General features: G+C 41.3%; 1 protein-coding gene across 2 annotated transcripts in view; it reads right to left on the bottom strand.

The window, feature by feature from the left end:
- NDST4 (N-deacetylase and N-sulfotransferase 4) overlaps positions 1–25702 on the bottom strand; it is a 107729-nt gene that overhangs the window by 51866 nt on the left and 30161 nt on the right. For both annotated transcript variants that reach the window (XM_069805074.1, XM_069805150.1), the window contains exons 3-4: positions 8739–8826; positions 3617–3771 (exon numbers count right to left, since the gene is read on the bottom strand). In XM_069805074.1, coding sequence (XP_069661175.1) covers positions 3617–3771; positions 8739–8826 — 243 coding nt within the window. The remainder of the gene's footprint in view (positions 1–3616; positions 3772–8738; positions 8827–25702) is intronic.

Genomic DNA, 25702 nt, shown 5'->3' with positions numbered 1-25702 from the left:
CTTGTGATTAGAGGATGGCAGTGAAAACTTGGTTCGTTTTATTTTTGGAATATGTACTATCAGACTTCTGCTTGCGCAATTTGTTTACCTCTTTGTGTATCAATTGCATTGCCTATAAAGCAGGAGAATAATACTCGAGATATTATCAGTTTGTAAAATTTAATCCAAGGCTTAATTCATTAGTGACTTTAATGGATTTTGGGATCCTCTGACAGAAAAAAACCCCACAAAATATGATTAAGTCAAACGCAACTGATAATCAAAATTAATGTCATTTGCCATTTCCTTAGCCAGGCTCTGAAGCATACCATCCATATTTACGTAAATAAGACAACACTGGGATAGCAAAGTTCTGGGTAGTCTGCAACTTACTTTACCAGAGTTAAATCTCTGGCTCTTGTTCCTCTGAGGTGGAGGATATCGGGAGTGCTTGAGAAGAGATTTGGCAGGGAGGGCTGTGGGAATGGGGCTATGGATGGAGGCAGCTGTGGGGCCCAAGGCTCAGGCACGTGTGGACAAGGATTTTGCCAGGCAAAGCTTCCCATGCTGCCTGCCAGATCCAGAGCAGTGGGGCAATAACATTTCTGAAAGATGTGAGAAATTCTCTTCCTCTCACCAGCTAGGCATGAAACAGTAGAAATGATAAATGTCTCAGTGACACATAAAATATAATAATTTGGAGGGCTGTTGTTAAAGGCAGTCTCCTGATTCACAAGCAATTCACATGTAAGGGAATCCTTTAAACACTGTTGATTTTACTAAGCCCCAGGTAGAGAGGCATACATATCTGCGCTGAAATCAAGGCAGTTAGATACCTCATTAGCAATTAGTTGTATGTATACAAAACTGTTTAGATATCCTATTTCTACATCTATTTTGTGATACAGCCATTTGAGGCAGGCTGCAATTGTAAGCCCCCACTTTATAGAGCATCATGTGAGATATGGATATATCAGAGTAAAACAGAGCGAGCTCTTATTTAGTTGCCAGCTGTAACACCTGTATTTCTTGCCTGTGTTCAGTAGACTGTAGGTGTATGTGAGCTCCTGCAAACCAAAGATTATGCATACAGTGTAAGTACAAGAGCCAATAAAAATTATGCTTGTGTGCATTTATAGCTCCATGCAATAATATCCATGAAATACTGTTCCAGGTGCACTGCCTTGTGTTTATTAAGCTTGACTTTAATCCACAATACTCAAGAGAAGGACATTCCTTTCATGAAACCTTTTCCCTAGTGAAAATGTCAGTCCCAAACCTGATACACACTTCATGGAGGAACAGCTGACTGTGATGGGATTTGTGTGCAGGTTTCCAGACAGTGTGATCTGTTTTAGCTTTCTTCTAAAATGATAAAACCAGGAGGAGCCAACAGGTCTTAATGAACAGAATTTTTGTGGTGGTATTTGGGATCTTAAAGCAACTTTGACTGTTCTTCTCAGGCATAACGATGGGCTCTCCCACCTTGAAGACCCCATTGCCTTCCTACCCATGTTTAAAAAATGAATGAAGAAATACCACAGTAGGTGAAGAATGAATGTGATCATGCTTCCAAATAATTACTGCAGCTTTCTTTGCAGAAAGTGACACCAAGTGTCATCTCTACTTGCAGCTTAAAATGGGAAATGCGAGAGAAAATGGCATCAGCATCAAGCTGTGTTCCCCTGAGTATAATACTAAATAAAGACATTAAAGCACAAATAAAACATGTATAACATCGAGCAGATTTTCTATGTGTTGTTCTAGATCTCTAATTTAAATTTGGATCCACACGGTGAAGTCAAAGAATAATGAAAAGGGGTTTGCTTTAACTTTGGAGGACTTATAGAAATGCAGCTGTCAAACAGGGAGTTTCTTTCCAAAAATAAGACCTGATGCTGAGGATGAGAAAGCAGGAGAGGATACAAAACTGCTCTGAAGTCATGGCTGGGACCTCTCTGATAGCTATCAGGAAGGTTGTCATATCGGGAAGATAAATTTCTCCCACAGAGAGGATTTCACGGGAAGCCTTTTGAAAAGAAATGTTCTCATAAGTAAATTGTACAGCTCATATAGATTCAAGGTTAAGAGGTTGGTACAACCCCTGTCCAAATGTTAGCAGGAAATAAAACTGTAATAACAGCAGCCTTTCACTGACATCAGCTCCTTATTTATAGGCACCCTAAGGAGTCTCTACACTTCAGTAATGATAGGGACATGGGCTTTATCTTTCTGTAGTTGAAGTTGAAAACAGATTCTATTACAAGCCCTGTTTTCAGGCTATGCTGTAGATTTTACTCCTAAAGGTTGTTTGACCTAGAGGACTTCATGTTTCCTGAAAACACTAGGAGAATTTCCCCATAGGTTTAAAGATGTATTTTTGAGATACAAATTACTTAAAAAATTACTCTTGCATTTAAAATCTCAACTATATTTGGGTCTCTGGGCCAGGCTACACAAAAGGCACACACAGGCCATGCCAGGACTGAAGGCTGACAGTAAAGCAGAACTGTAGAAAGGAAAAGAAGTCATTCAACATGCTTCTGTACTAGCACCCTGCCAAGCAGGAGATGGGAAGGGGGGAAGTCTGGCAAGAAGAGTTAACAGCTAAGCCATTTTTAATGAATTTGCTTTAAAGGTTGTGGGGAAAATATTTTTGTAGACAAGGGAATAAATCGCTTCCAGCTGCTTGTTCAGGCATCTGCCTCTGCCCGTTCCCTGATGCACCTTGGCTGATGCGAGGGCTGGGAGGAAGGGGCAGCTGCTGGCTGGCCTTTCGGAGCTGCGGAGGGCTGAGATTTGCCTTCCCTGAGCAGCAGAGAAAGCCCCGCCGTGTCACTCTGCTCTTTTGAGTGGCTTTGGTTGCTTGGCATTTCTATGCCTTGTCAAAGACCACACAGTGTCTTTTCCAAAGTGAGCATTTACAGAGTTCAGGTTGTCTTTGTCATGCTCAATAAGCAAGTAGAATTACCCTGAAAGGACTCAAAATGGTTTTCCGCCTGACCTTGGAGAACAAGTACTCCGAGCTCTGGACAATGCTAGGAGGATAGCTCTTGTAAGTTAACAACAAAAATGAAACATCATTATCTATAAATATTAGCAACAGGTCAGCTGTGTAAAAAGCATATTTTCAAGCAGGTCATCTAAAAAAAGCACAGTGAAATCCAGCAGCTTCACTGATTTGCTTCATTAACTTCAAGATTTCTCACAAACCATACACAACCTTTAGGGTTCACTGCAACTTTCTCCCTCCCCTATTGAGGATGTTTCCACCAGACTTCAGGAAGCTGATAACGTGTGTATAAACCCCTTCCTAAAGCTTAAAAGGCCAGCCGATACCTGCTGAGATTTCACTGCTTCTGGTCCCTATGGTCTCACAAGGTTGCTTGGGTGAAGGGCTACTACCTCTTCAGAAAGCCCGTGTCAGAGAAAAAGGCTAAGACAAAATTCAGCCCAAGTTTGAGTCACAGAAAGGCTTTTTTGGGGCTGAGTTTCCAATCTTGCTGCCTTATTTGCATTTCTATGTAAATATATATATATATATATGTATAATATAGATAAACATAAAAACAGCTTGGAAAGCATAGCTATAATACACAAAGGTATCCTAGTGAATCTTTTGGTAACTTTTACTCACTCTTGCAAATTCTTTGTTGAGGATCATCTGCTCCACCAGCGATGACTCATTGTGGAAGAGGTGAGGCTGCATGTGACTCCACATATGGGGAAACCACCAAAACTCATCCACAGATCTCAACAGCAGGTCATCACCTTCATCTTCCTCCTCAGTCCCTTCAAAAGAAAGAAAGAAGAAAAAAAAAAGGTAATAGAAAACCAACAGTAGAAAATGGCTATAATTGTTTTTTCAAACACAGAAGAGGCTGCCATAAAACCTGATGTCCCTGGCCTGGATGTCACACTGTGCTGCAGACAGGCTCTACCATATCACAAAAAGAGTGAGGTGAATTACCATGGATGGTAGCTATCCCTTTCTATTCCTGGCGCAGTGTTAACTGACAGTGATTCGAACAAGAATTAGTTTTCCTGGGCTGATTGTTGTGCTATGTAATGCACTAGGAGTATTTAGAAGTTCAGGCTCCCCATAAGGGTGGAGATTGGATGGACTTGTACCCGCCAGCTTTGGTCCTGCCAGGCACTGCACTGTTGTAGCTGGTCAAAGTGGCATCACGTGTGTGCCAGTCTCGCCAACACCCCCCCCCCCCCATTGTAGCTACCTCATTATTAGCCTCAGTAAATTGAAATCTGATAATCTCTGGTAAAGTGTGAAACAAGTTTGCAATAGTCTCAAAATATAATTAGGTGGAAAACATGAAGCTGTAATGGCTAAGGGGTTCCGAATGTTGTTTCCTATGGTTCAGTATTTAATTTCTGCCAGGTTCAGTCTTGAAGTAAAAACAATAAGAACTCCTGTGTCAGTGAAGAGTAGCTGCTTCAGGCAGAAGCAAGCATGTGTGGTTATAACGAAGAAAACCTTCCATTTGAGAAATGGTACAATGCTGCTTCCACCATCTGCAGACATATGTCTGCAGTGCTTTTGCAAATTGGAAAGACAGAGTTACATTTCAGTAACTTCACTTTCAAATTACTCAATGTATTCGGTTTATTAGCAGCCTTCCTTCTTGTTCCTTTACCATTTAAGTGCTTTTATTTAGCTTCAGTCAAAGAAATAATTGTCAAAATCAGTCTAGTGATGCAAACCTAGATATCTTATCTTCTTACAAGCTTTTCAATGTTTTGCAAAACTCATTGGAAGAAAATGCTCCGTGGATGTCACTGTTTGCTTTTGTGGCATGATGCAGGAACATATGGAGATGGCTGTTCAGTGCATGCACTTCAGCTCTTTATTTTTATTTTTCACTTCTGCAGTGTTTTTTGAAGAATGCTACTACACAAGGAGAGCATTACTTTGAAACTTTTTCCTGGTGTCACTGAATCACTTTACTCCCCTCTTTGCAGCACTCTGCGAGTTCTAAGCAAGTTACTCCCGCTGATGGGAGTGCTGCTGGAAGAAGAAAACAACCCTGTTTTCTAGGTAATTCCTTGTTGAAAAGAAAGGACCGATGGCTGCTCCTTTGTGCAAAACTTCTGTATACCGCATCTGTCGAATGACCGCTCTCTTGTTTTTTGGGGCGGGCGGTTCACTTGCAGTCACCCAGGCACGTGCAAGGGAAATGTGATTGGGAGAAGAAACTTAACATAGGCTTTCAAAACAGGACAGAATAGAAAGGGATAGGAGTTTGTGAAACCATTGAAGATCTCTGGTAACCCAGAGGTAGAAAACGGAAGGTAGGGATGAAAAGGAAAAAAAATGGATATTTGAAATATATAAAGAACTACAATGATCTGACGTAAGATTTAGGTCAAAGTATAATTTAGTGCCTTATTAACATTTGAAGTAGAGTATGGTTCTTGAAATAATTTCATTATTAAAAACTGTATTTTAAAGTCCTATTTTTTCCTACTAACTTCTTTGTAAATTTAGATACGACTACTCAAACTTTGCACTTTTTTTAAGTTCACAAAAATAAAACAAGTTAAAGCAGTTTAAACAAACAAGCCCACCCTGTAATGGCAGAGCTGAAACAGAAAGGTTGGAAGTTTAACATTTGGTGGTGGTGTTGCTTTTGAGGATAATTTTCTTTACAAGCCTTTAAAAAGAGTGTTGCTTGATTTTATAAATTCTTAAGTAACATTATTCCCCCAAAATCTTACGCAAAGGTTTAATGGAGTGTTTGGTGAGTGTTTATATTGTTTAAATATTTTTGCCCAATCCTTTATTCAGAGTATTGGAGGCAAAACAAGGGATTCTGAGATTTTAATTTCTTGTACAATCAACATTCTTTATGTAACTGTCTCTCTTTAAAATTAATGTGAAATCTGAAAAATGCAGTAGACCTACAATCAAGGAGGTGAACATATATCTGTTTTGAGATGCAGTATGCACTTTACACAGGTAAGTCATAATTCAAAGTTTGTTTGTGCATAATAAATAATCCCATATTTTAAAACTACAACCATAACTTAGAGGTCTCTTGAGCTCAAAACTCCAACTAGGTTTGAAGTTGCTCTCAATAATCTTATAAATCTTAAATGCAAATCCTGAGAACATCTTAATTTCTATTGCCACAGCATGAACAAAGTGGAAGCGTTTGCTAAAACTGCATAACTAATAGGCTCTAGTAATTTTTTTTTGCTAGTAATGTTATGTCTACAGTGCATAGTTTACCAGCGCCGCGGAAGGGAATGGTGGTGGTGGTGGTGGTGGTGGTGAGATGATGAGCAATGAGGCTGATGTGTCAGCTATTGTACTTGTGCGCAGGCATACCAACTGGAATTGGTATTCGTAGTACAGATGTCAGCAACATCTTTTGATGAAAATGTATAACTGTTTAATCTGCCAACACATTCCCATGCTCATCTCCCTCCTGTAGTTTTAAAATGATCCAAGTTTTGGAAAGGAGAGCAAAATCACACATTAAGGAAGTCAATAAGGCAGAGAAGTTGCAGTGCGCTAATAAAACATGTTGAATATCTGACACTAAAAGCCTTTCTGGGTAAACAAGCTACATTTACAGTAATTAAAGAATACCTTTCCGTGTTTTATTTATAATGAGTCAGTAAAGTGTATATTGCATGGAGAATACTTTGAGACCTTTCCACTAAGCTGATATGACAAAACGCTACCACCAACCTGTAAATGAAGTGTTCACTTAAAAACTCAGATGCATTGCTGAGTACAGGCAGCAGCAAGTCCCTTAATGGAGGCAATGACATGCTTCAACTCATTAAGTAGTTCTGTGCTATTTTGTAAGCCTTGAGAGCCTTAGGAGGACCGACACACATGCGCATTCTCCTATTTCCTCTCTCTACAGCAGCAGCAAATCTGAAATTGGTCAGCATTATATCAGCTGGGCAAGAAAACCTGTGACAACAATATGGAGGCCATTGGGATGAATGAAATAAAAATGTATTGGCAGGTAAGGGGTTTGATTTTTGTAGAAAGGCTGCATGTTTTGTGCCAGCCACTGTTTGGTACGTCAGAGTATTTATAATAAATTATCTCTTTCTCCACCTCCTCCCCTCCTTGAATTACCTTTCTCTGCAGTGGACACTAGAATGACTGATATCAGCTTTACTCTGTAGATGGCCACGACCAGCAGCATCCTGCTTTAGACTGGCTCAGAGCCTTGGGCTATTTTTCTTTATTTTGCTGTATTACGTGTGTGTCCAATTAATCTCCAGAAGGAATAACTACACAGGCAGGTCAAGATGAAGTGAGGAGAATACTGAAGTTCTGTCTCCGAAGTTGCTCTCTAATCACAGGTCTGCCACTGGCTTGTTATATGACTCCAGGCAAGTAATTCCATCTCTCTCTCCCTCTCATTTTTCTCCGGCTCTCCAGCCTATATCTTTAGCCTGTAAGGTTTCCTGGCCAGCAGTTACTTAGCATTATGTGCTTGCACGAGGGGAAACCGGCCCGTACTTTGAAAGTGACGGTGATACAAATACATAATTTTGATTGCCTTCCCTCTACTCATCCCTCAAATGCTTCCTCATTTCCCCTTCTCCCAGGGACCTCTGTACTCTCCTAACGGGTGGTGGGACGGACACGCAGGATCTGGGTAAACCCATTTGTCTGGTGTTCAAAGACCAGCAACGAAAAGGGGAGTACTGCTACGCCGACGCTGAGAGGGGTGACCTGCCTTACTTTTTCCGTGACAGCCGGGACCGCATCGTTCCTAGCTTTTAAACTTACCCTTCCACCCTCTTGCTGCTTGTAATGCCTCCTCTGCTCCAGATAAGCTTCTCGGCTTCCCTAGCATCGCTCAGTGAGTGACACTAAATGTGGCTGAATGGCTGCTGAGGATTTTGGAGCTGGTCTTCAAAGGTGGGGAGGGTGTGGGCTTTGGAAAGGAGAAGGACAGGAGGTGTCTCCTTTGAAGGGAGTTGCTGAATATGTCTTTTTTTTAGCCTTAGCAGTACTAGGGAGCAGCGTGGCTCAGTGGCAGCAGAGGGAAGCCTGAGTGGAGGTGCAGCAAAGTGTTAAGGAGAAGGCAAAGGAGGAGGGGAAAAAAAAAAAATAAAAAAAAGGGGCATTGTGCTGTGAAGAAATGGAGCAAAAGAGAGAAAGAGTCAGGAGGAGGAGGAGCAGATGTAAAAGTGCCTAATCTTCCACAGAAACACAGTGCAAGTGTGCAACTTGTTACTGCACAGAGTGTGAAAGCGGTAGGGTTTCAATACCAATTGCTTTTCATCTTGTTTTCCTTTTATCATCCCTCCTGATTTGCAGACCACTAAGGTAGATTACTTTTACAGTCATAACAAAATCTTGTGCATCCCATTCAAATACTTCTGCCTCTTCAGAGGTTGTAAGCCATGATTTTTCCAATCTTTTATATTTCACCATACCTATCATGCTGGAAAAACCTTAGTATGTTTTCTGGGAAATTATAGATCACTTAGCAGCTACTTTGCCTCCTTTATAAACTTAAGATTTACTACCATACATCTTTCAGAAAAGCACCAAGGGCATCTACATGTTCCTGAGAAGCTCATCCGTAGCCCCTTTGCCCCTTTGGATGCCGAATTAGACACTGGATGCTAAAATGGTGGAGCATGTATTTCCCACTGCTCCACTGAGTCAACGTGTTACTTAAAAAGGGCATGTTTAAAGCTAGGTTTAAAATCCTGTCACCTATTTAACTGCAGCTACCTGAGAGCATGAAGTTCCTTCTTACCTGTGTGGTAAAATTTTCCTGAAAATCCAAGGTTGAAGGTAAAATTTGCAACCTGAGTGCGCAGTAAATTTTGAGTCTCTAGTAAAGCCTGAAATAAATAAGAAATTAACATGCATTTAGAAAAATGAATATTAATTTTTGGAATGCCTCATTTTAAAAGTTGTGTCCATCTGAGGAGATACAAAAAAGAAGATCCTGTTAAATATTTCACGTTTTATTTCGGGCTCATTCTTTTTTATAAGGCTATTACAGTGAACTTAATTTGTTCCATCAGAGCTTGATGGTCTAGCAATGGTAGTAATAGTACCTAAGTAAGTGATGGTTCTGTAATTTGGTATACTTTGTTTGCAGTGATGTGTGTCAGGGCTCGAATCCAGCCATTCAGAGGCAGCAATATACTAAATCACTAAGTCACCCACGCTTTGGGTTATTAATGGAGCTTGATGAGATGTGCTTAAAACCCAAAGTAAAATTAGGAATACTACTTGCCATCCAGATGTGGAGGCGTTGGGATTTACTTACCTGCAGAAACAGTTTTGATTGTGTCTGAATACCAAATTCAGGCTTAAGTGTGAATGAGCAAAACTCCAATTTTGACCTATGGTAGAAGTAGTGTCCATGTCAGAAATTAAACCCCTGCTTATTTTTCTTCTCTCCTCCAAGCAAAAAATAAGACCAATCTAAATGAAATGGAGGAAAAGTGTAATGCTTATAGAAGAAATAGGTGTAGTCTTGGTCACCTATCTGTTTTTTCTTGGACGTATTTCCAGCCACTACAGAAAGAAAAAAGATGGTTCAGCCTGCATGAGCTATCTACATCTACTGTTAGTTGTTAACTTTGCCCTGCTTCTAAAGGTAGTCCTCGCTGCACAGATACCTGTCCACTTTCAATCACCAGCCCATGTAATTTGGACGTGCTACATATGTGAAATGGGTAGTGCATTTATCTCCCTATTGGTCTTGCCAATGTTGGATGGGTTACAAGCTCTATTTTCATCAATTTTCTGTGTCTCCATTATGTGGCTCTTGAGAACTTTTCCCATTATCTATTAATAACATTTCTATTGATCGAATGTTCATGTTCTTGCACAGTTCAAAGACAAAATGAATGCAGTGTTTTACGTGCAGTCCGAGTCCAGCTAATGTTTCCTTTCATTTGAAAAAACTACATTTTTTATGGTCATTAGTAATTTCACTTAACATTACAGGAAAATAGTTTCACCTTTTTGCTCAACCCACTGGTCTAATTTAAAAAACAACAACAACAAGCAGCTCTACTCGTGACCATAAACCGAAAGTATCGCCAGTCCAGCGTAAATGATGAAACCAGTTTTTAAGCAGCTGAGATGCAGACCGATGGCCTGTGCAATCCTAGTCCAGAGCGAAGCTGAACTAAGCAGGTCAGGTTTTTGTGGTCTCATGATGTCCTACCTCCTTCGCACTGCGATGGGTTGGGAGGTGCTGTCAGCTACTGTCAGCATTTGCTGTAGGACATTAACTTCTTAAAGTTACTGCCTCCCTCCTAATTACACCGATATTTGGGCACCGTGCATGTTGGAGCGCAAACCTCTTCGGAAGCATCATTAGCTAACAGCCGTCTTCTACAGAGGCATCATTCGGATGCCAGGCAGCTCGGGAGTGTAATACAGAAGATTGTCAGACAGTGTGCATCTGCCTTCATTTTTGAAATAGAAGCATTTATTGGGTGTTAAGGAAGATGTAAAACAAAGGTAGTGGTTATCGGCTACAACAGTTACCAAGCAAATTCCTTTCCTCGCTAAAGGAAATAAAATGGCCTAATGACAGTAAATCTTGTGCTTTAGCATTCAATATTAAGATAGCAGTATGGTTTCCAGCCTACCTTGCCAGCCATTTAATAAGTTGGTTATTTCAATCCTGTGACAATTTCACATGTGAGACTATATTTACATAATATATAACAACTAAATGTTCACTAAAATGTAAAACCTTAGAGATCGACACCACTGTTAGCTAAGACACTGAGGAAAATCCCCAGTTGGTAAAAACTGACACTAAATTGACACCATTAAAGTCACAAGCATAGAATCTGAGTCATTATATTTTAGAACATAATTTTCCAAGCTATCTAGAGCATTTTATATATGTTGAGAAAGACTGATGGGCTGAGCAAAATCAATTCAATTTTCCTTTGAGGAAAGAACATCTTGAGAAATGATTATCACTTAACATATAGCGTAAGAAGGTACAGGAAACAAACATCATTATATCACTTCAGTTTTTCCCTCTGATTTCCCCTCACACTCATGTCTCAATAAGATGACAGCACTGCAGGATAGGCTGAAGCCTTCCAGCCCAGTGAGGTCTCATTAAAAACACAGAGCGAGGATTAAGATGTAAATCCTGTAACCTGCAGTGTGTCAAGCGTTTTTCTCTGTCTAAAGGGCAAATCTGTCACTCAAACTGGATTTGGCTTGGTCCTAAAGACTTTTTTTAAATGGCAATTTCCATATATGCATATTAATTTATATAATATGCAGCTAAACTTCATTTTCGTGACCCCACCTAATTTTAACACTAAGAAGATATTGTCAGCTAAGTCAGTCCAAACTTATTTTGTCACTACTTGCCTGCTTGTGGAAGTGGGGTTAATGTCTTCCACATCATTAATATAAAAAATCGATTTCTGTTTAGGTGATTAGGGCCTGCCTTCCCTATTTTTAATAAATATATATTCAAACAAATTTGCCAATGACTCGTACTGCCTTCACTGGTAGTTTTGCACGGCAAATAAGGAGAACTTTTGTCTCCTGTAGGTACAGACCTTAACAGCAGGCAGCCTAGAGAAGGGCCGTGGCAGGAGGGCAGACAACTTTCTTCCGTCACCCTTCTGGCCCTCTCCTGGGTGGGCGGGTGGGTGAACCCCCGCGTGTTTGCCCGTTTGTGAGGAGAGCTGCAAACACCGCTGCTGGGGCAGTCCTCCGGCTCTCCAGCTCCTGGATGGAGGAGCTGTGCGTCCCTGGCGTCCCCACGAGGCGGGAGGTATCATCTATTTCATTTCGCAGGGTTTTGCAGGATGGAGAAGGGCTACTGAATTTTAACAGCTGGAAATCCTACCCGAGGCCAGGTACAAACACAGCTATTCACGCTCTGCCTGGTTCTGCCATGGTGTCCCCAGCTTCTCTTGGCAGCCTTACCTGTCCCAGTCCCATCCCAGTCCCCATTGCATGCTGACCTGGGGACTTTGCTGCCTTCACCCAGGGAGAAATGGTAGGCACTGCCCACAACTTCAGCAGAAGGCAAAGTCATATAGAGGAATGTGGATTAAAAAAAAAAGAAAGCATGACAAATCTTGTTTTGTAGAGAAGATTTTTCTCCTGGATATCTCATCTGACCATAGTATTTAAGTTCTACCTGCCAGTGTGTGTCTTTTCCTCAGAGTCAGTGGGATTACCTTTTTTTTTTTTCCTCTGAGTACTGGGGCTTAAAAGAACTGTAAGTGGAGGAAAGCTACTTGCATGTGAAAATACAATTAGCATTCCCCATTGAACTCATAGGGGTGTGGTAAAGCAACAGCTGGAACTCAGTGTTGTTTTATTTTTGGACAGTTAAATAGATGATGCTAAATAACTATCGTTCTCCAAGGAAAGAACCATGGAGCACACCTGCACATGGACAAACAGGCATGCCTCATTGCTAGGCTAAGCAAGTGTGCTGGCTTTTTTTTTTTGTTTGTTTGTTTTTTTTGTTTTAAGGTAATCCAAGCTGGCCTTTCAAATACAAATTTCAAATATTTGCCTGGAATCTCTCAAAACTCCCAGGTTTCATTTTATTGATTCTTTGCTTTGTCAGTGAGGCTTCTCTCTGTGACATCCACAAGATACAGTTTCTTCTTTATATTGCGTTTACATTCAGCAGTCTTTTACATTAATCCATATAATTACCTTTTGTAGATTTGAAGCTGCTGTGTCTTTATTCTTTGTAATTGGTGCATCTATTAAGAAGAAGTGATATTTTCCTGCTATGTCCTTGTTAATTATAACTCTATCCTCCATTTACATAATAAACTTTTTGGGGCAATTTCTGCAGTAACATTTCATGCCTAATAGGAAGTAATTTGCTTTCCTTTATTAAGTACATTAAAACTTCATGCCCCAGACATCATTGACTGTAAACATTTGATTCTGCTCAAATTTAATGCACCAAGGCATTTTGCTCTGCCATATTAGGTTTATTTATGTGCTATGTTCTGGATTGTTAGCTGCTAATGAGACTTCGGCTCTTACTGCTCTAAGGCCTGAACACTAACCTCATTTTAATGAGTTCATTATTTGCTGCCTTCTGAATGGAAGACAACAAATTTTCCTTTTAATTAAAGGTCAAAACACCTCTGGCTAAGGAAAGTGTAGAGGTTATCAAATCCTTAGAGAAGGCAAAAGAATGACTTTTTCTGATTTTGATGCCAAGCATGGGCAGGCCAGGCTGAGGTAGAAGGTGTTTCTCTGGGGACCAAAACTCCAAATCTAAGCTAAGTGATAACAGTGTTAAAACGTGGTACTAGTCTTCCCAAGACATTGGAAAAAAAACCCCCAAACCTGAAAGTCAGCCAAAGTAATTAAAGAGGCTTTACTCCTAACCCAAAGGTCTGTGTGGATCAATAAAACTGCTAAAGCATGAGCCCTTCTTTGCATGTGCAATGATTTATAGGGTGCAGAGGACAGATGCCAGATTAATTGAGCCAACAAAAACTAATATTTCTTATCGGGGAAAGTGAGGCAAATGTGATCAAGCTGTTTGTAGTGAGACAGAGGTATATGCAACCCTGTGTTTGTATGTGTGCAAATGCACATAAAGGGGATTGGTGATACCTTTCTTTGAAAATACAGAGCGGAAACGTTAGTCAAACTAAAAAAGGATTAATTACAGGAATTAATACACAGATCCTTGTCTTTCATCTAGCATTTTATACCTGGTCACCATCTTAAAGGCAGGCTAACAAACATTGGTTCGTGTGCCTCTTTCGAAAAGCTGCTCACATCGCAGGTAATAGTGTTAAAGACAGGAGGGGTATTTGGGAAAGAAGAGACTGGTGTCTGTGAGAACAGCTGGTGAAAACTTAAACTCTGGTTTTGGAGGAAAATCCTAACAGTTTGTGAAACGTGGACTTTGTTTAGCCTGAAAACAAATTGTCAAAATGTCCTTATAACAGCTCTAAACATTATTTCTGCAAAACTGAACCAAATTCCTGACTTTTGCAGGTGTTTCAGGGACCTTCCCAGAAGTTGCTGAACATGTCTGAGAGCATCAGGAGAAGCCTAGGAGGGACCCAAGATTTGCAGGACTCAACATTACGCCGATGTGGAACAGGAAGCCCAAAGTTTTATTTGGGGTCCCGGTCATACATGTGGCCTTACAGAGGCAATATTGCGAATGTGAATTTTGGGAACCATCAAAAACTCAAGGTCTTGGAGGTTCCTGTCTCTGTGGCAGGGATCTCTGTAGTCACAGTGCCCAGGGTCCCTAGCCTCCACCACCACCACCACCACTCCTCCTCCTCCTCCTCCTCCTCCTCCTCCTCCTCCACTAGGTAGAGCTGCCCAAGGAAACGCAATCTCAAGTTACTACACAGCCTATCCATGAGGACTGCACAATGTGGAGGGTGGATGAGAAAGGATCTAGTTCTTCACGCAGTTTGGAAGGAGATCAAGGGAAGAAGGGGAAGTTAGATATTTCTGCTTTTCAGTGTATCTATAATTTGCTGTCATCATGAATTATTTTATTTCCACAGACTCATTTTAGGAAGCACTTCTGGTGCAGGAGGATGTACCAGTGTCTGGCATCCCAGGGTGACATGGCCAAGGTTACGTTGCCCTATCACCATCTGAGGGATATGACTGAGAATCTTGTCAAAAATGGGCTAACTTGCCATTACTCAAAGTCATACATTTGGGAATGGATCCTAGTGCTGGGTAGTGATTCCACTGCTGCAGGTGGGTTTTTTTTCTTTCGTGTGTGTGTGCATAATATATATATATGCTCACTATATGCATATTACTATTTTTTATATGTACTGTAGATATAAAATATGTGCAAATATATAAATGTAGACATTCTTTACATTAATGCTTTCTATACATGCTTTTTATATACACTGCCTAGTAAACAGGATTTTTGCCTGGGACAGGTTGCCCAGAGAGGCTGGGGAATCTCTGCCCTTTGAGATATGATCTGATCTAACTTTGAAGTTACCTTTGCTTTGAGCAGGGGCTTAGACGAGATCACCTCCAGAAGTTCCTTCCAACTAAAATTATTTTAAGATTTGATGAAAATTTTCCCTGTATTTTCCACTTCAGGATGGTTTTCTCAGGCTTCTATGGTACATACTTATTATTAATAGCAAGAAGTCTTTTAATGCATTTATTCATTTTTGTCCCTAACATCTGTCCTTAATGCTTTTGGAGTTATATAGCCCGGAGGTTAATTCCTAAGCTGTTCTGTACAGCAATTTCCTGGTGGTCTGTGGAAAGTTGGAGGACTACAAAGTACCAGTTTTGCTCTTGATTTCCAGCTGAAAATTTGTAGAGAAAAAAAACAAAGAATACTTTCTGCAATGTTTCTTTCCACTGCAAGCAGCTGCTGTCAGGATGTGATTTTTGATTGCCTCTTCCCACTCTTGCTCCTTCCCTGAAATCTACGCTAGGAAAAAAATCTGACAATGCCCAATGTGGTCTTGGCAATCTTCAAAGCCAATGCAATCTTCATAGGACTACCATGAAATAGTAATAATCGCAGTAACCATCATAACCGGTGTGAAATGGCTAGTCACTGTTTTTCTGATAGGAAAACTGAATTTAAAAAAAAGTGATGCCTAGCCTGACATCACTGGCAGAGTCACTGCAGGACCAGGACTCCAGGTTCCTTAGTTTCAGCTTTTGGTTTGGAGCACAGGTTTCTGCTGTAAGGGGGACAATCAAACTGGCTGTAGCTGCCCTTCTTGAAACACAGTTCAGTGAAGAATTTATAAATCCAGTGAAGCTGAGTCATTGATTTCTGTGTGCTGAGGATTTCGGCCACTTCACTTGCTTATAACAGAATTTTAACGGAAAATTCTTTGATACTATAGTGTAGGAATTATAAAGAATTCACATTATTGACTTACTGGCTAGAAAGGAGTTTAGGGGCTAAAGTCAGTCAAATCCTTAATGGGATTTTGAAATCACTCATACTATTTACCCTATGCCAAAACTGATTTGAATAGCTGTTAACCGGGTCCCGGATCAATGGGCAACTGTCAGCCCTCGCGGATTTACATTCCCTCTTCAGACACTTTTCCCCCAGTGCGTTATACAAACGGTGTAATACCCAGCGCTGGCTGCAGATCGTTCGCCACATCCAGGGAGGCAAGCAGGGCTTTGGCCATTGCCCTGCCTTCCTGAGATATGGGACTTCGCTTCTTTTTGTATTTATTTCGGTGAAGTACTATGCTAATCTGTAGTGCCATATAAATAATTAATAGGAAGGTCTCTGATGGTGCTGAACGCAGCCAGCTCTGTCTGCAGATCTATTTTTTATTATGGAGCTATTACTTGAGTCTGTTCAGCATTTCCCTCGAGTAGCTGTCTTAGTGTGAGGTCTGAGAGGATATGTGGGTTTATTTGAAGTGAGAAAAAAGTCATGTTTTGCACTCATATGTAATATGTTTATTGCAAACAGAAGAATTTATTTTTTCCTTTATGAGTGGAATACCCAATTTATCAGATCTACTTCTGCTGCTATTTTGTAACTCTGTCTTAAAGTCAGAAAACTGTCAGGAGTCTAACTGCATTTAATTCAGCACAGAGGAATGCATCTGTTCCGGTAAAAGTTCATCCAGATTTAGCTGAATGAGATGAATGGGGGGATATTGCACCAAATTTACTAGCTACTCATGACTAACTGGCTAATAATATCAGTTGAGAACTCAGAGGGTGGTTTTTGGTTAAGTATTATAGGGGAGATGATGCTACGACAGTGACACAGATATCCCGGCAGTGAGAGAGCACCTTGGCCAACTGCACATGTGCGGGTGCAGGCAAATAAATAGCCGTGGCAATTGTTCGGTCTCTCTTCTTGGAATAAGGAGTCATAGCTATCCATCTTGTACTTGTTAGAAGATCTAACAAGTAAAAGGTCAAGTGAAGAGCAAGGGGACAGTCTATCAGGGCAAAAAGTATAAATTAAAAATAAAGAGCATTAATCAAAAGCAGGGTCTATTTTAACCAGGACCGCATAGAAAAGTAAATGCAATTGCTTCCAATTCTCCAGCATTAGCTGGCTGGGGAAGGTCAAAGGCATTAGGCAGAGAGCAGCCACAGACCCTGCTCCCGGTACCATTGGAGCAGGGTATCGCTGCAGCGGTTACCCGCCAGCCGTGATTGCTCTTCTGTGTCAGTGTTAACCGCTGAAAAGATTTACAGCCTATTTGGGAAATCACTGAGGGTCTTTAATATAAATCACGACTGATTCTGAAGGATTTTTTTCAGGAATACTAACCGAATCTTGCTGACAAATCCTGGAAAGGGATAAAACAGCAGATGCCGAAGGTGAGATCGGGCGGTGATTCCCTGCGGCAGCTGACCAAGCTCCCTCCCTGCAGGTTGCATGCAGCAGGGACAGAAACCGGTGGCTCTTTCAGCATGGTAGTGAAAGGGCTTAGGGCTTATTTCTTACCAACTCTAATTTTTCAAATCTTAAGCATTTTCAGCAAAAGAAGTCTCTCGAAGAAAGGCTATGCAGGCTTCGGAATCAGGAGGAGGTAATCTGCCAGCTGTAGATGAAGGATTTTTGGTCCAGTTTTTAAAACAAACAACAAGATCAGGAACGCTTAGTCTAATTTATAGAGCTCTTGCATCTTCTCCCAGGCCACCTGCCCACTCAACGGAAAACTGTGGTAAGTATTTTGCTCTCTGAATGAGATTACAAGTCAGGTACGGTGTCCTTGCAAGGGCATGGCCCCTTCTTCCTTGTTTGTAATGTGACAGCAATATCAGCATTTGAGCCAGAATTTAGCAGCTGTAGTAATAGCTCAGCTTTCTGAAGAATCTACGTAATGTCCATCAACCTTTGCCCCTCCTGTTGTTGCAGACCATGCTGGAAAATATGCTGAAATGTGAGATTTCCCTACTATCTCCCTCTTCTCATCTGTTCAGCCGCAATGGTTTTGTTGCCTCCAAGCAGAGTCAGTAAAGGCGGCCCCTCATTAAGAGATGCTCGTCTGAGAAACAGGTTGAGTCTGCAACTTTCTCTGCTGGTTCCTTCTCTGCCTTGCACATAATGGTTTATTCGTCTTGTGTCTGGATCTACCTCTGAACTGGGGTCCCGTACTCTCCCACCTCAGACTTTTGAGTTCGTGGCAGGTCTCAGCTGCAGGATGCTGCCCCATTGCTAAGCTGGTTTCTCCTGGTTTCTCCTGGTTTCTCACCCAATGCAGGCTTGGAATGACAGTTTGGAGAAGGAGCTGGTCCCTGTTTCTTCCAGCACGGAGGCAGCCAGCCCCACTGTGTGGTGTGCCGTGAGAGCCTTTCCCCTGCCAAGGCGAATGCCCCAACCCTTCACGGAGATGAAGGCTGTTTCTCTTTGCAGTCTGATAATTCTGCTGGCTGCTGCCTGGGGAGCACCAAGTAGAGCCTTACGCTGTTTTCTGCTGTTTTCTACTCCTGTCAGAGGCTGTGTGGTCTCTAAAGAGCAAAAAGCCCCAGCTCCTTTGCTCCCTATGGCTGCAATTCTGCTTGGCCAGTACAAGGAAAGATGCTTCTTGCATCTTGCCCTGTATCCTCATCTCGCCCTGTATTCACATCTACGTGAAGCAGGTGGGGTTTGTCCGTCTGCAATTCTGTTGGAGCGCTCACATGAGAGAGGCCAGAAAGGCAGAGGCAGAACCATCACCCAGCTCTGTTCAATCACCAAAAAAACCCCTAAAATAAGTAATGAACGGGAAAAGCATCTCGAGGCTTTAAAGGGACAATGTCAAGATTTAAAATAGTACGTTAATAAAAAATTCATGTTTGGCGATCGTGATCCTGTTGCAGCAAACTGTATTTGTGTCAGTCATTGTGCTGCATATCACTAATAGTAAAATACAGAGACTGGTATTTAAAATTCCTCTTAAGTAATGTTTGGGCCATGCCAAAAAGAGATCAAAGTCTCCCCTTCTTTGGTACAATACAAATATATAGTAAAGGACAAGCAACATTAACAACTGCATTTTCTTTTAGTTGCATATGCTATCCTTTTGTTTCTTGTTTGTTCAGAATTGCTTCTTTAAGCAAAAAAATCCCCAACTACACAACCCCCCCAGGCTGTTATAGGTGGGCACTCAGTTGTTATAAATTATTTAACAGCTGGACTAATGGAGGCTACCTTCTTTATCTTCTTTAATTTATGGATTTGGATGTACTAAGGTTTAATCAGAGTGGTTTTCTGCTCCTTTACTGCCCTTGGAAATCATTTACTTGGGTAACCTTGTCATAAAAATAAGAATTCCTTAAAATTCTCATCATGGACATTTATCTCAAAATTCTGAACTCCTACCAGCAATCTCAAATTTCTACTTCAAATTTATTGCTTAAAAACTAACTGATGTATACGTTTTGTGGTGCAATTAAGCTTTTTTTTAAACACACATTCAATCATAAAGGAGAGATTGCAACAGAGGTGATATATTAAAAATTCAGGTCTGTCCTTCGGTTTTCAGAATGGGCGTGTTTGGGTGATGATGGATATAACTAGTGGCTTTAAGAGGGTACCTCCATATGTTTAAATGAAGAGCTTCTAAAACTTTTGGCCTGGGAGGGGGAACAAGGAAACCACAGCAGTTACTAATTCCTCTGTTCCTGCTGTCAGTGGTAACAAATGGGAACGTCCAAAATATCCAAATGCGGAAGGACAGAGCAGAAACATGGCTCTCCTCAGCATTTTCTTGTCTGTAAACAGGTACTTTTAAACTCATATACTCAGTGTGCAGACTTTTCCAATTTTGTTGTCTTTCTTAGCATTAATTGCTATTTTTCTTTATAACCCCTTCTAAAGTATGTAATGGGAATCTCAAATCGTTCATTCAGATGATTTCTATATACCTTTCACATCGCTTCTAGCACCTATACACCAGCTGTGTCTGTGGTCTGTTATTTTTTCCCATTTGCAAGTCTGTCCATTGCCCACCCTCCCTGTAAAAATCAGAAACCAGGGAGTCTAAGTTAATGGCGTACTGAGAAGCATCATAGAATCATTTAGACTGGAAAAGACCCTTAAGATCATTGAGTCCAACCGTTAACCTAACGCTGCCAAGTCCACCTCTAAACCATGTCCCTAAATGCCTCGTCTACACGTCTTTCAAATACCTCTGGGGACGGTGACTCAACCAGTTCCCTGGGCAGCACAGAGTGGCTGCCGGGGCAGGCACAGCACTTCTGCCTTCTGCCGGCAGCTACAAAACCCCAAGTCCCTGTGGACTCCATAAACACCGATGGTTGTGCTGAGGTGCCCCCAGAAGCTTTGGAGATAGGTGGAAGCAAGAAGGCAGATGGCAGTCGTTGTCCTTTCCCTGTCTAGCCTTGCCCATCTATTTCACTGTGCAGGGGGGAGAGGAAGGTAGATCCCGAACAGGTAGAAAAAGTCACACTCAGTTGTACTGTAAGCGAGGGCGTACCTTGCAGCAAAGCAATAAAACCGTTTTCTGGCATTCTTTTGGGGCAAAGTAAAAAATGCCTTAAGATTGAGAAAGGTCTGTCTTTTAAATTATTGTGGAATATTTCTCAACCGAGTTACAGGTAAGGTACCCATACCACACAGTCTCCTTTGCACTTACTTCCAATGATCTAGGAATGCTTCTGTTTTACAGAAAGCCCAAACTGTATTTAATTGATCTGTCTACTTTTATAGGTTCCTTTTTATCCTCAGTGGATTGCAATTAGACATCTGGCTGCAGTCTGTAAAAAGTGTAACTGTGCTAGAACTTGAGTCCCTAAAATTAAGTAGGCTCGCAGAAGTCTATGCCAGTGCAACATTTTTCTTTGTTCTTGAATAAAAGGATGGCTTGCTAGGAAATTCCTATCACCCAGCTTTCCCTGGTGGAGCTGTGGAGACTTCCATGTTTTCATCAGTTATTCTGAAAACTGGAGTTTGCAAAATCTTGACAGGTAAGGTTGTGCTTTAAAAATCACTAGGAGTAATGTTGGTTTTTAATATTTTTGAGATGTTTGATACTTGTCTAGCAGAGCTTAACTTTTTTGACCCTTTTTCCTTCTTCGTGATGCTGTCTTGCATTATCTAGGGAGCTCACTTCAGTGTTTTGATCGTGTTTGTTAACTGGAATTGGAAGTTTCTGCAAAATGAAAAAGGAATTGCAAGGCAAATGTTCGTGCTTTACACCACACTCATCTCTTTTACCAGAGGTCAGACTGCTTCTGCCACCCCTATGTCCTTCAAGTTTAAAGTAGAGGGAGATAAAGCCTGTCTTGTCCTCGAGGACATGTTCAAAATCCCTCCGTCCAAGAAAATCCTCCTGCTTACCACTGCTTTATTATGCTTCCCAGCTTGAAGACAGCATAGTAAGTTGTCCAGAGAAGGAAGCTGGAAGATGCAAAGCTAAATGGCAATGCCCGTGGTAAGTTTCTACTCAATTCTCTTGAATAGAAACATCAAAGGCCAGTATGTTCTCCAATAAAGTCAAGCCAGATCACCAAATGAGGCTGACAAATTTGAAATCAACCATTTCAGAGGTTCTGGTAGGTTAGTTTTTCGTAAAACTAAGTAATTTTAGGTAAAATTGAGAGCAAATCTCTCTAAGAGCCAGAGGAAATGCTTCAGGTCCTAGATGTATGGTTAAAAAGTATCACCACACCTTTCTAAAAAGCGGGAAAATTATACTCAGAACAAAACTGAAGTACTGCCCTTCAGATCACTCTGGATTAGAGACTTGAAAAAAAACCTCAAACCTGCACCCTTGAGAAATTGAAGTGGTATGATGTTTTTGTCAAAAAGTATGAAGTCTTTCAGCCCTTCCAGTGACTTCCTAGGAAGGAAACTTCTGATAACAGGGAGCCCTTCTACCTGGCACCACAACCCAAGGCAGATCCAGGGGCAGCAGATAAGTCCAGGCTTCTGCTGGTTGTGACAGATGAAGCTGGATGCCCAGATTGCTGGCTGAGTTTCGATGCCCTGTGTTATTTAGGCTGTCACGCCAAATTATCCCAATGGTCCCCTCTGACCTTCCCAGCTTAAACTTGTGTAGGAGCTCACGGCACGCCAGCCTGTCCCAAGCCCCCTCAGAAGGGAAGAGGACCGGCTGGCTCGCCAGGCTCTGGAAAAGACCCTGAGCAAGGACAGTAGCTGCTCCCTCACCCCATCAGTGGGAGATCTGGCAGGGAATTTCAGCCACGAGAGAGAAAAAGAGGTTTTGGGTGAATTCCCTACCGTCTGATGGAGCTCATCCCTTTCTAGATACTGCTAAATCATTCGTGACAGGGACGACTTATCCCCAGGGCTTCTAAAACTGCTTCTGACAAACAACCTTTTTTGGTATTGGAATGCATTGAATTTCCCCAAGCATCGTGCATCTATGAAGTATTTCCTGTTAGAAAGGTATGCTGGTGCTCTCTTCAAGCTCCTCATCCCTGATTTTGTAAATTACAGAGGGCGAATGCTGTGCTGTGCCATAAGTACACAAAGTGAATTATTTGGAAGGGAGAGTAAACATTTCTAGCAAGCATTTTTTAATCAGAGAGTGTTTACTGATGTGTTTTACGACATGTTTTCTTGGCTGCTTGGAAGAGAATGGGAACATAATTTTGAAATTTCTTATACTTTTCCACAACTTGTCATTTGTATGGAACACATTCCTGTGGTATATAGAGCCTTCCACAGGGAATAATTTTTGGTGAAAGATTCAGCCCACACCCTAGAAGAAGGGTATGTCTTCCAAGCGTAATAATGTCTGATGACAATAATAATACAGTAAAAATCAGTGTTTCTAATATTTGTGATCCTTTCATAAGTCTCACAATAGTGGAAATTTTTGGTTTTTCTCTGTTCGCACATATATGAGAGCACCAGCTGTCAATCTTTATGGTGAATAAGTTTCTAGCACTTAGGAACAGTGAAGAAAGCTAAGCTCACCAGCATCTTAAATGCTTGCATAGTATTATCTCAGAAAACAAAAGATGCACAGGAAGGTTGGAGGGGATATTTATTTTGGGTTTTGCTTAAAAAACATTCCTTGTTCAAAGCCATTCACATGCATTTTGGTGGCAAGCAGAAAGTGGATTACTGAGCCAGTTAACTTTTAAATCTAATTGCTTTTGATCTTAGTCATTATAGGTAGTCCTTTTCTCTCTAAATATTCCTGTTGAAAACTGTGTAGCTACTTGCGGTGTAAAGTATGAACCCATGTAACTTAGGATCATTAAACTGAGAAAAACATGGTCACCAAAGTATCAACCTTTTAATTATAGGTGTTACACTAAATTTCCACTCATTTCTGAAGTGAGAGGTTCTATTACTCTCCTAGCTGTAGGCAAGTGCCATAGTTTGATTTTATATGGGAATAGCTGTTTAAAAATCATAAATACTGGATTGTTCTGATAGGTTTTACTTGGCTAATGCTCTGCTACCCAAATGAAATTGTTTGACAAGGTGCACATTGAAATCCTGAAAAGAATTTGCAACTGTAAGATGAGAAATAGCTAAAAGATAGGCGGTATTTTTCCACTGTGGGAAATCTTCCTTATTCCTCAAGGAATGGGCTCTGCATTCCCCCTTCTTTGCCCCCTCTCTCCTCTGCTGGTGTTTAGCACACCTCAAACCTTTGCCGTCTGAGGCTATAGCGCCAGCAACCAGCCACTGAAGTTGTTAAACCTAGGATATTTCTATATGACAAATATCAGCTGGGTTTGATCAGTTTAATGTCAGAAGAATATTAGAAGACTGGTTTTAACTGTCCTACAGTGACCTCTTTCCAGCCTTTTGCGTACATGTAGATCTACAGGCACATATCTGTGTCTATATATACTGTGATGAACTGTAGCTTTTCACATTTACAAGCTGGTCCTCTTATACTGGCATAGCACAGAATATCGCCCAACATAGCAACGCAGGAAAGCGAGGACAAGTACTTATGAAAGTACATGATTCGGCCAAAATTTTTCCCCCAACGTATTTAGTCAGTTAAACAGTTTCAAGTGATTTTACTCTAGCCTGGCCAGCACCGCGCTGCCCTGCTGTACCCTCATGTCAACGGATGGACTTTGTATTTATTGCCTTCGGAGAATGCCCAGTGCGACATACAGGGGCTTGTTGGCCATGCCCCCCAGCGTAAACCATGACAATAACCGTAAAAGAGTAATAAATGCCCTTTTCTAAAGACAGTTTCTTTTCCCTTATGGCTTAGTCCACTGTAGTATCAACTATCAACACAGGAGGGAAGAGAAGGGAGTTTCTTCTTACCCCAGCCCTCACGCAATCTTGAAAGGAGAGACAAAAAGTAAGTTGAGCACAGGTAATTTTACATCCAGGTCCCAGCCGAGATGCTGGAAATGCCTAAACCTCCCTTTGGTGTCATCCTAAACTCCTGAAATCAATGTGTGTATCGTCGACTCAAAATGTTTCCTTATATTAAGCAAACAAATGACAAGGTGTCACTAGGCTGAGGCTTTGCCTTTGGCTGCTGAGCTTTGAAAGGTACCTGCTGCCTGAAGGCTGAGAGTAAATCCCCTCTGGTCTTTAATACAGAGCTGCTCCGTAACACCCACCTTGCAATATTTACAGCAGTGATGGGTAGCTTTTATTTCCTGATAACGTACTGGCAGCATGTTCCCAGTTACAAGAGAAATAATAGTGAAAGCATATGGGAAACCTTATTCCCTTTCCTAATAACAAATACAGTGGAATTACACTTTATACTACCACAGACATATTTGTTTATGATGCACATAAATCTTGGAATATGTTACTAGGAAGACACACGCAGAGCTTTTTTATTAAAGAATTCACATTCTGCAGCTGAACCTATTTTTTAAAAAAGAAATGCATTATTATTATTAACCATGTAGAGCGTAGCCTCAGCAGCTCACACTTACGCCTGGAGCTCTGTTAAAGATTTCCTAAATTAATAAGATTATAGAGTATTTAGTCTCTATTAATTATAGATACATATAGATTAATGCTTATTTATCCATGTATATTCAACTAATTTCCAAACATTTGTGCTAATTTGTTGAAAAACCCACAGTAAATATTATTACAAAGGAGGTCGTCAGTCTTTATAGCTCTCAGGGATTAAATACGACTGGAAAAATGGAGAGAGCGTAGCCCTGATCCAGGGTCCGCTTCGATCCTCATCCCTTGTCCTTCTGTTCTTCACCACATTGCTTTTGCCCTGGCACAACCTGCCGCCCGTGGCATCTTACAGCCCCTTCCCCATCGAGGATTCCCGTCTTTCTTTTCTCCTGGCATGTTCACGGCACCAAACCAGGCAGAGGTAGGGGGTCTGGCCCCTCGTCTTTGCTTCTAGCTATTTTATCTGTGCCTATGGCTATAGGAGAGAGGGCACCCCAGAGCCCCAAGATCACGGTCAGAGCTGCTCTTCCAGAGAATATTTTTGAGGCCAACCCCCCTCGATATTGAACTCAATATCAAAACTGCCATTAACTAAACCGATCCTGATCTGGGCTTTGTATCTACACTATCAGCGAGCAGGCTAACGTACGGACCTGCAGACTTCTGAGGAGTTAAAAAACCCAGGGAATGGAAAATTAGACTGAAATCTACCCTGTTAAAACAATTGGACCTCAACCAAAAAAGCACTTGTGCTTTCAAGAATCAGTGACAGCTTTAAGAGCCAATATTTCATGAGTTTTGGGGAAGGCGAGCAAATACGGGATGCTGTCAAAAACGTGAATTCAACCATTCTTTATACAGCCTTTACTTGAAGGTCTGATGTTTTGGGGTGA

The sequence above is a fragment of the Haliaeetus albicilla genome, chromosome 1 (assembly GCF_947461875.1).
Source record: "Haliaeetus albicilla chromosome 1, bHalAlb1.1, whole genome shotgun sequence".
In the NCBI taxonomy this organism is placed as follows: Eukaryota; Metazoa; Chordata; class Aves; order Accipitriformes; family Accipitridae; genus Haliaeetus; species Haliaeetus albicilla.
The sequence above is the reverse complement of the archived record's forward strand: the minus strand, read 5'-3'. Positions and strand labels throughout refer to the sequence as shown.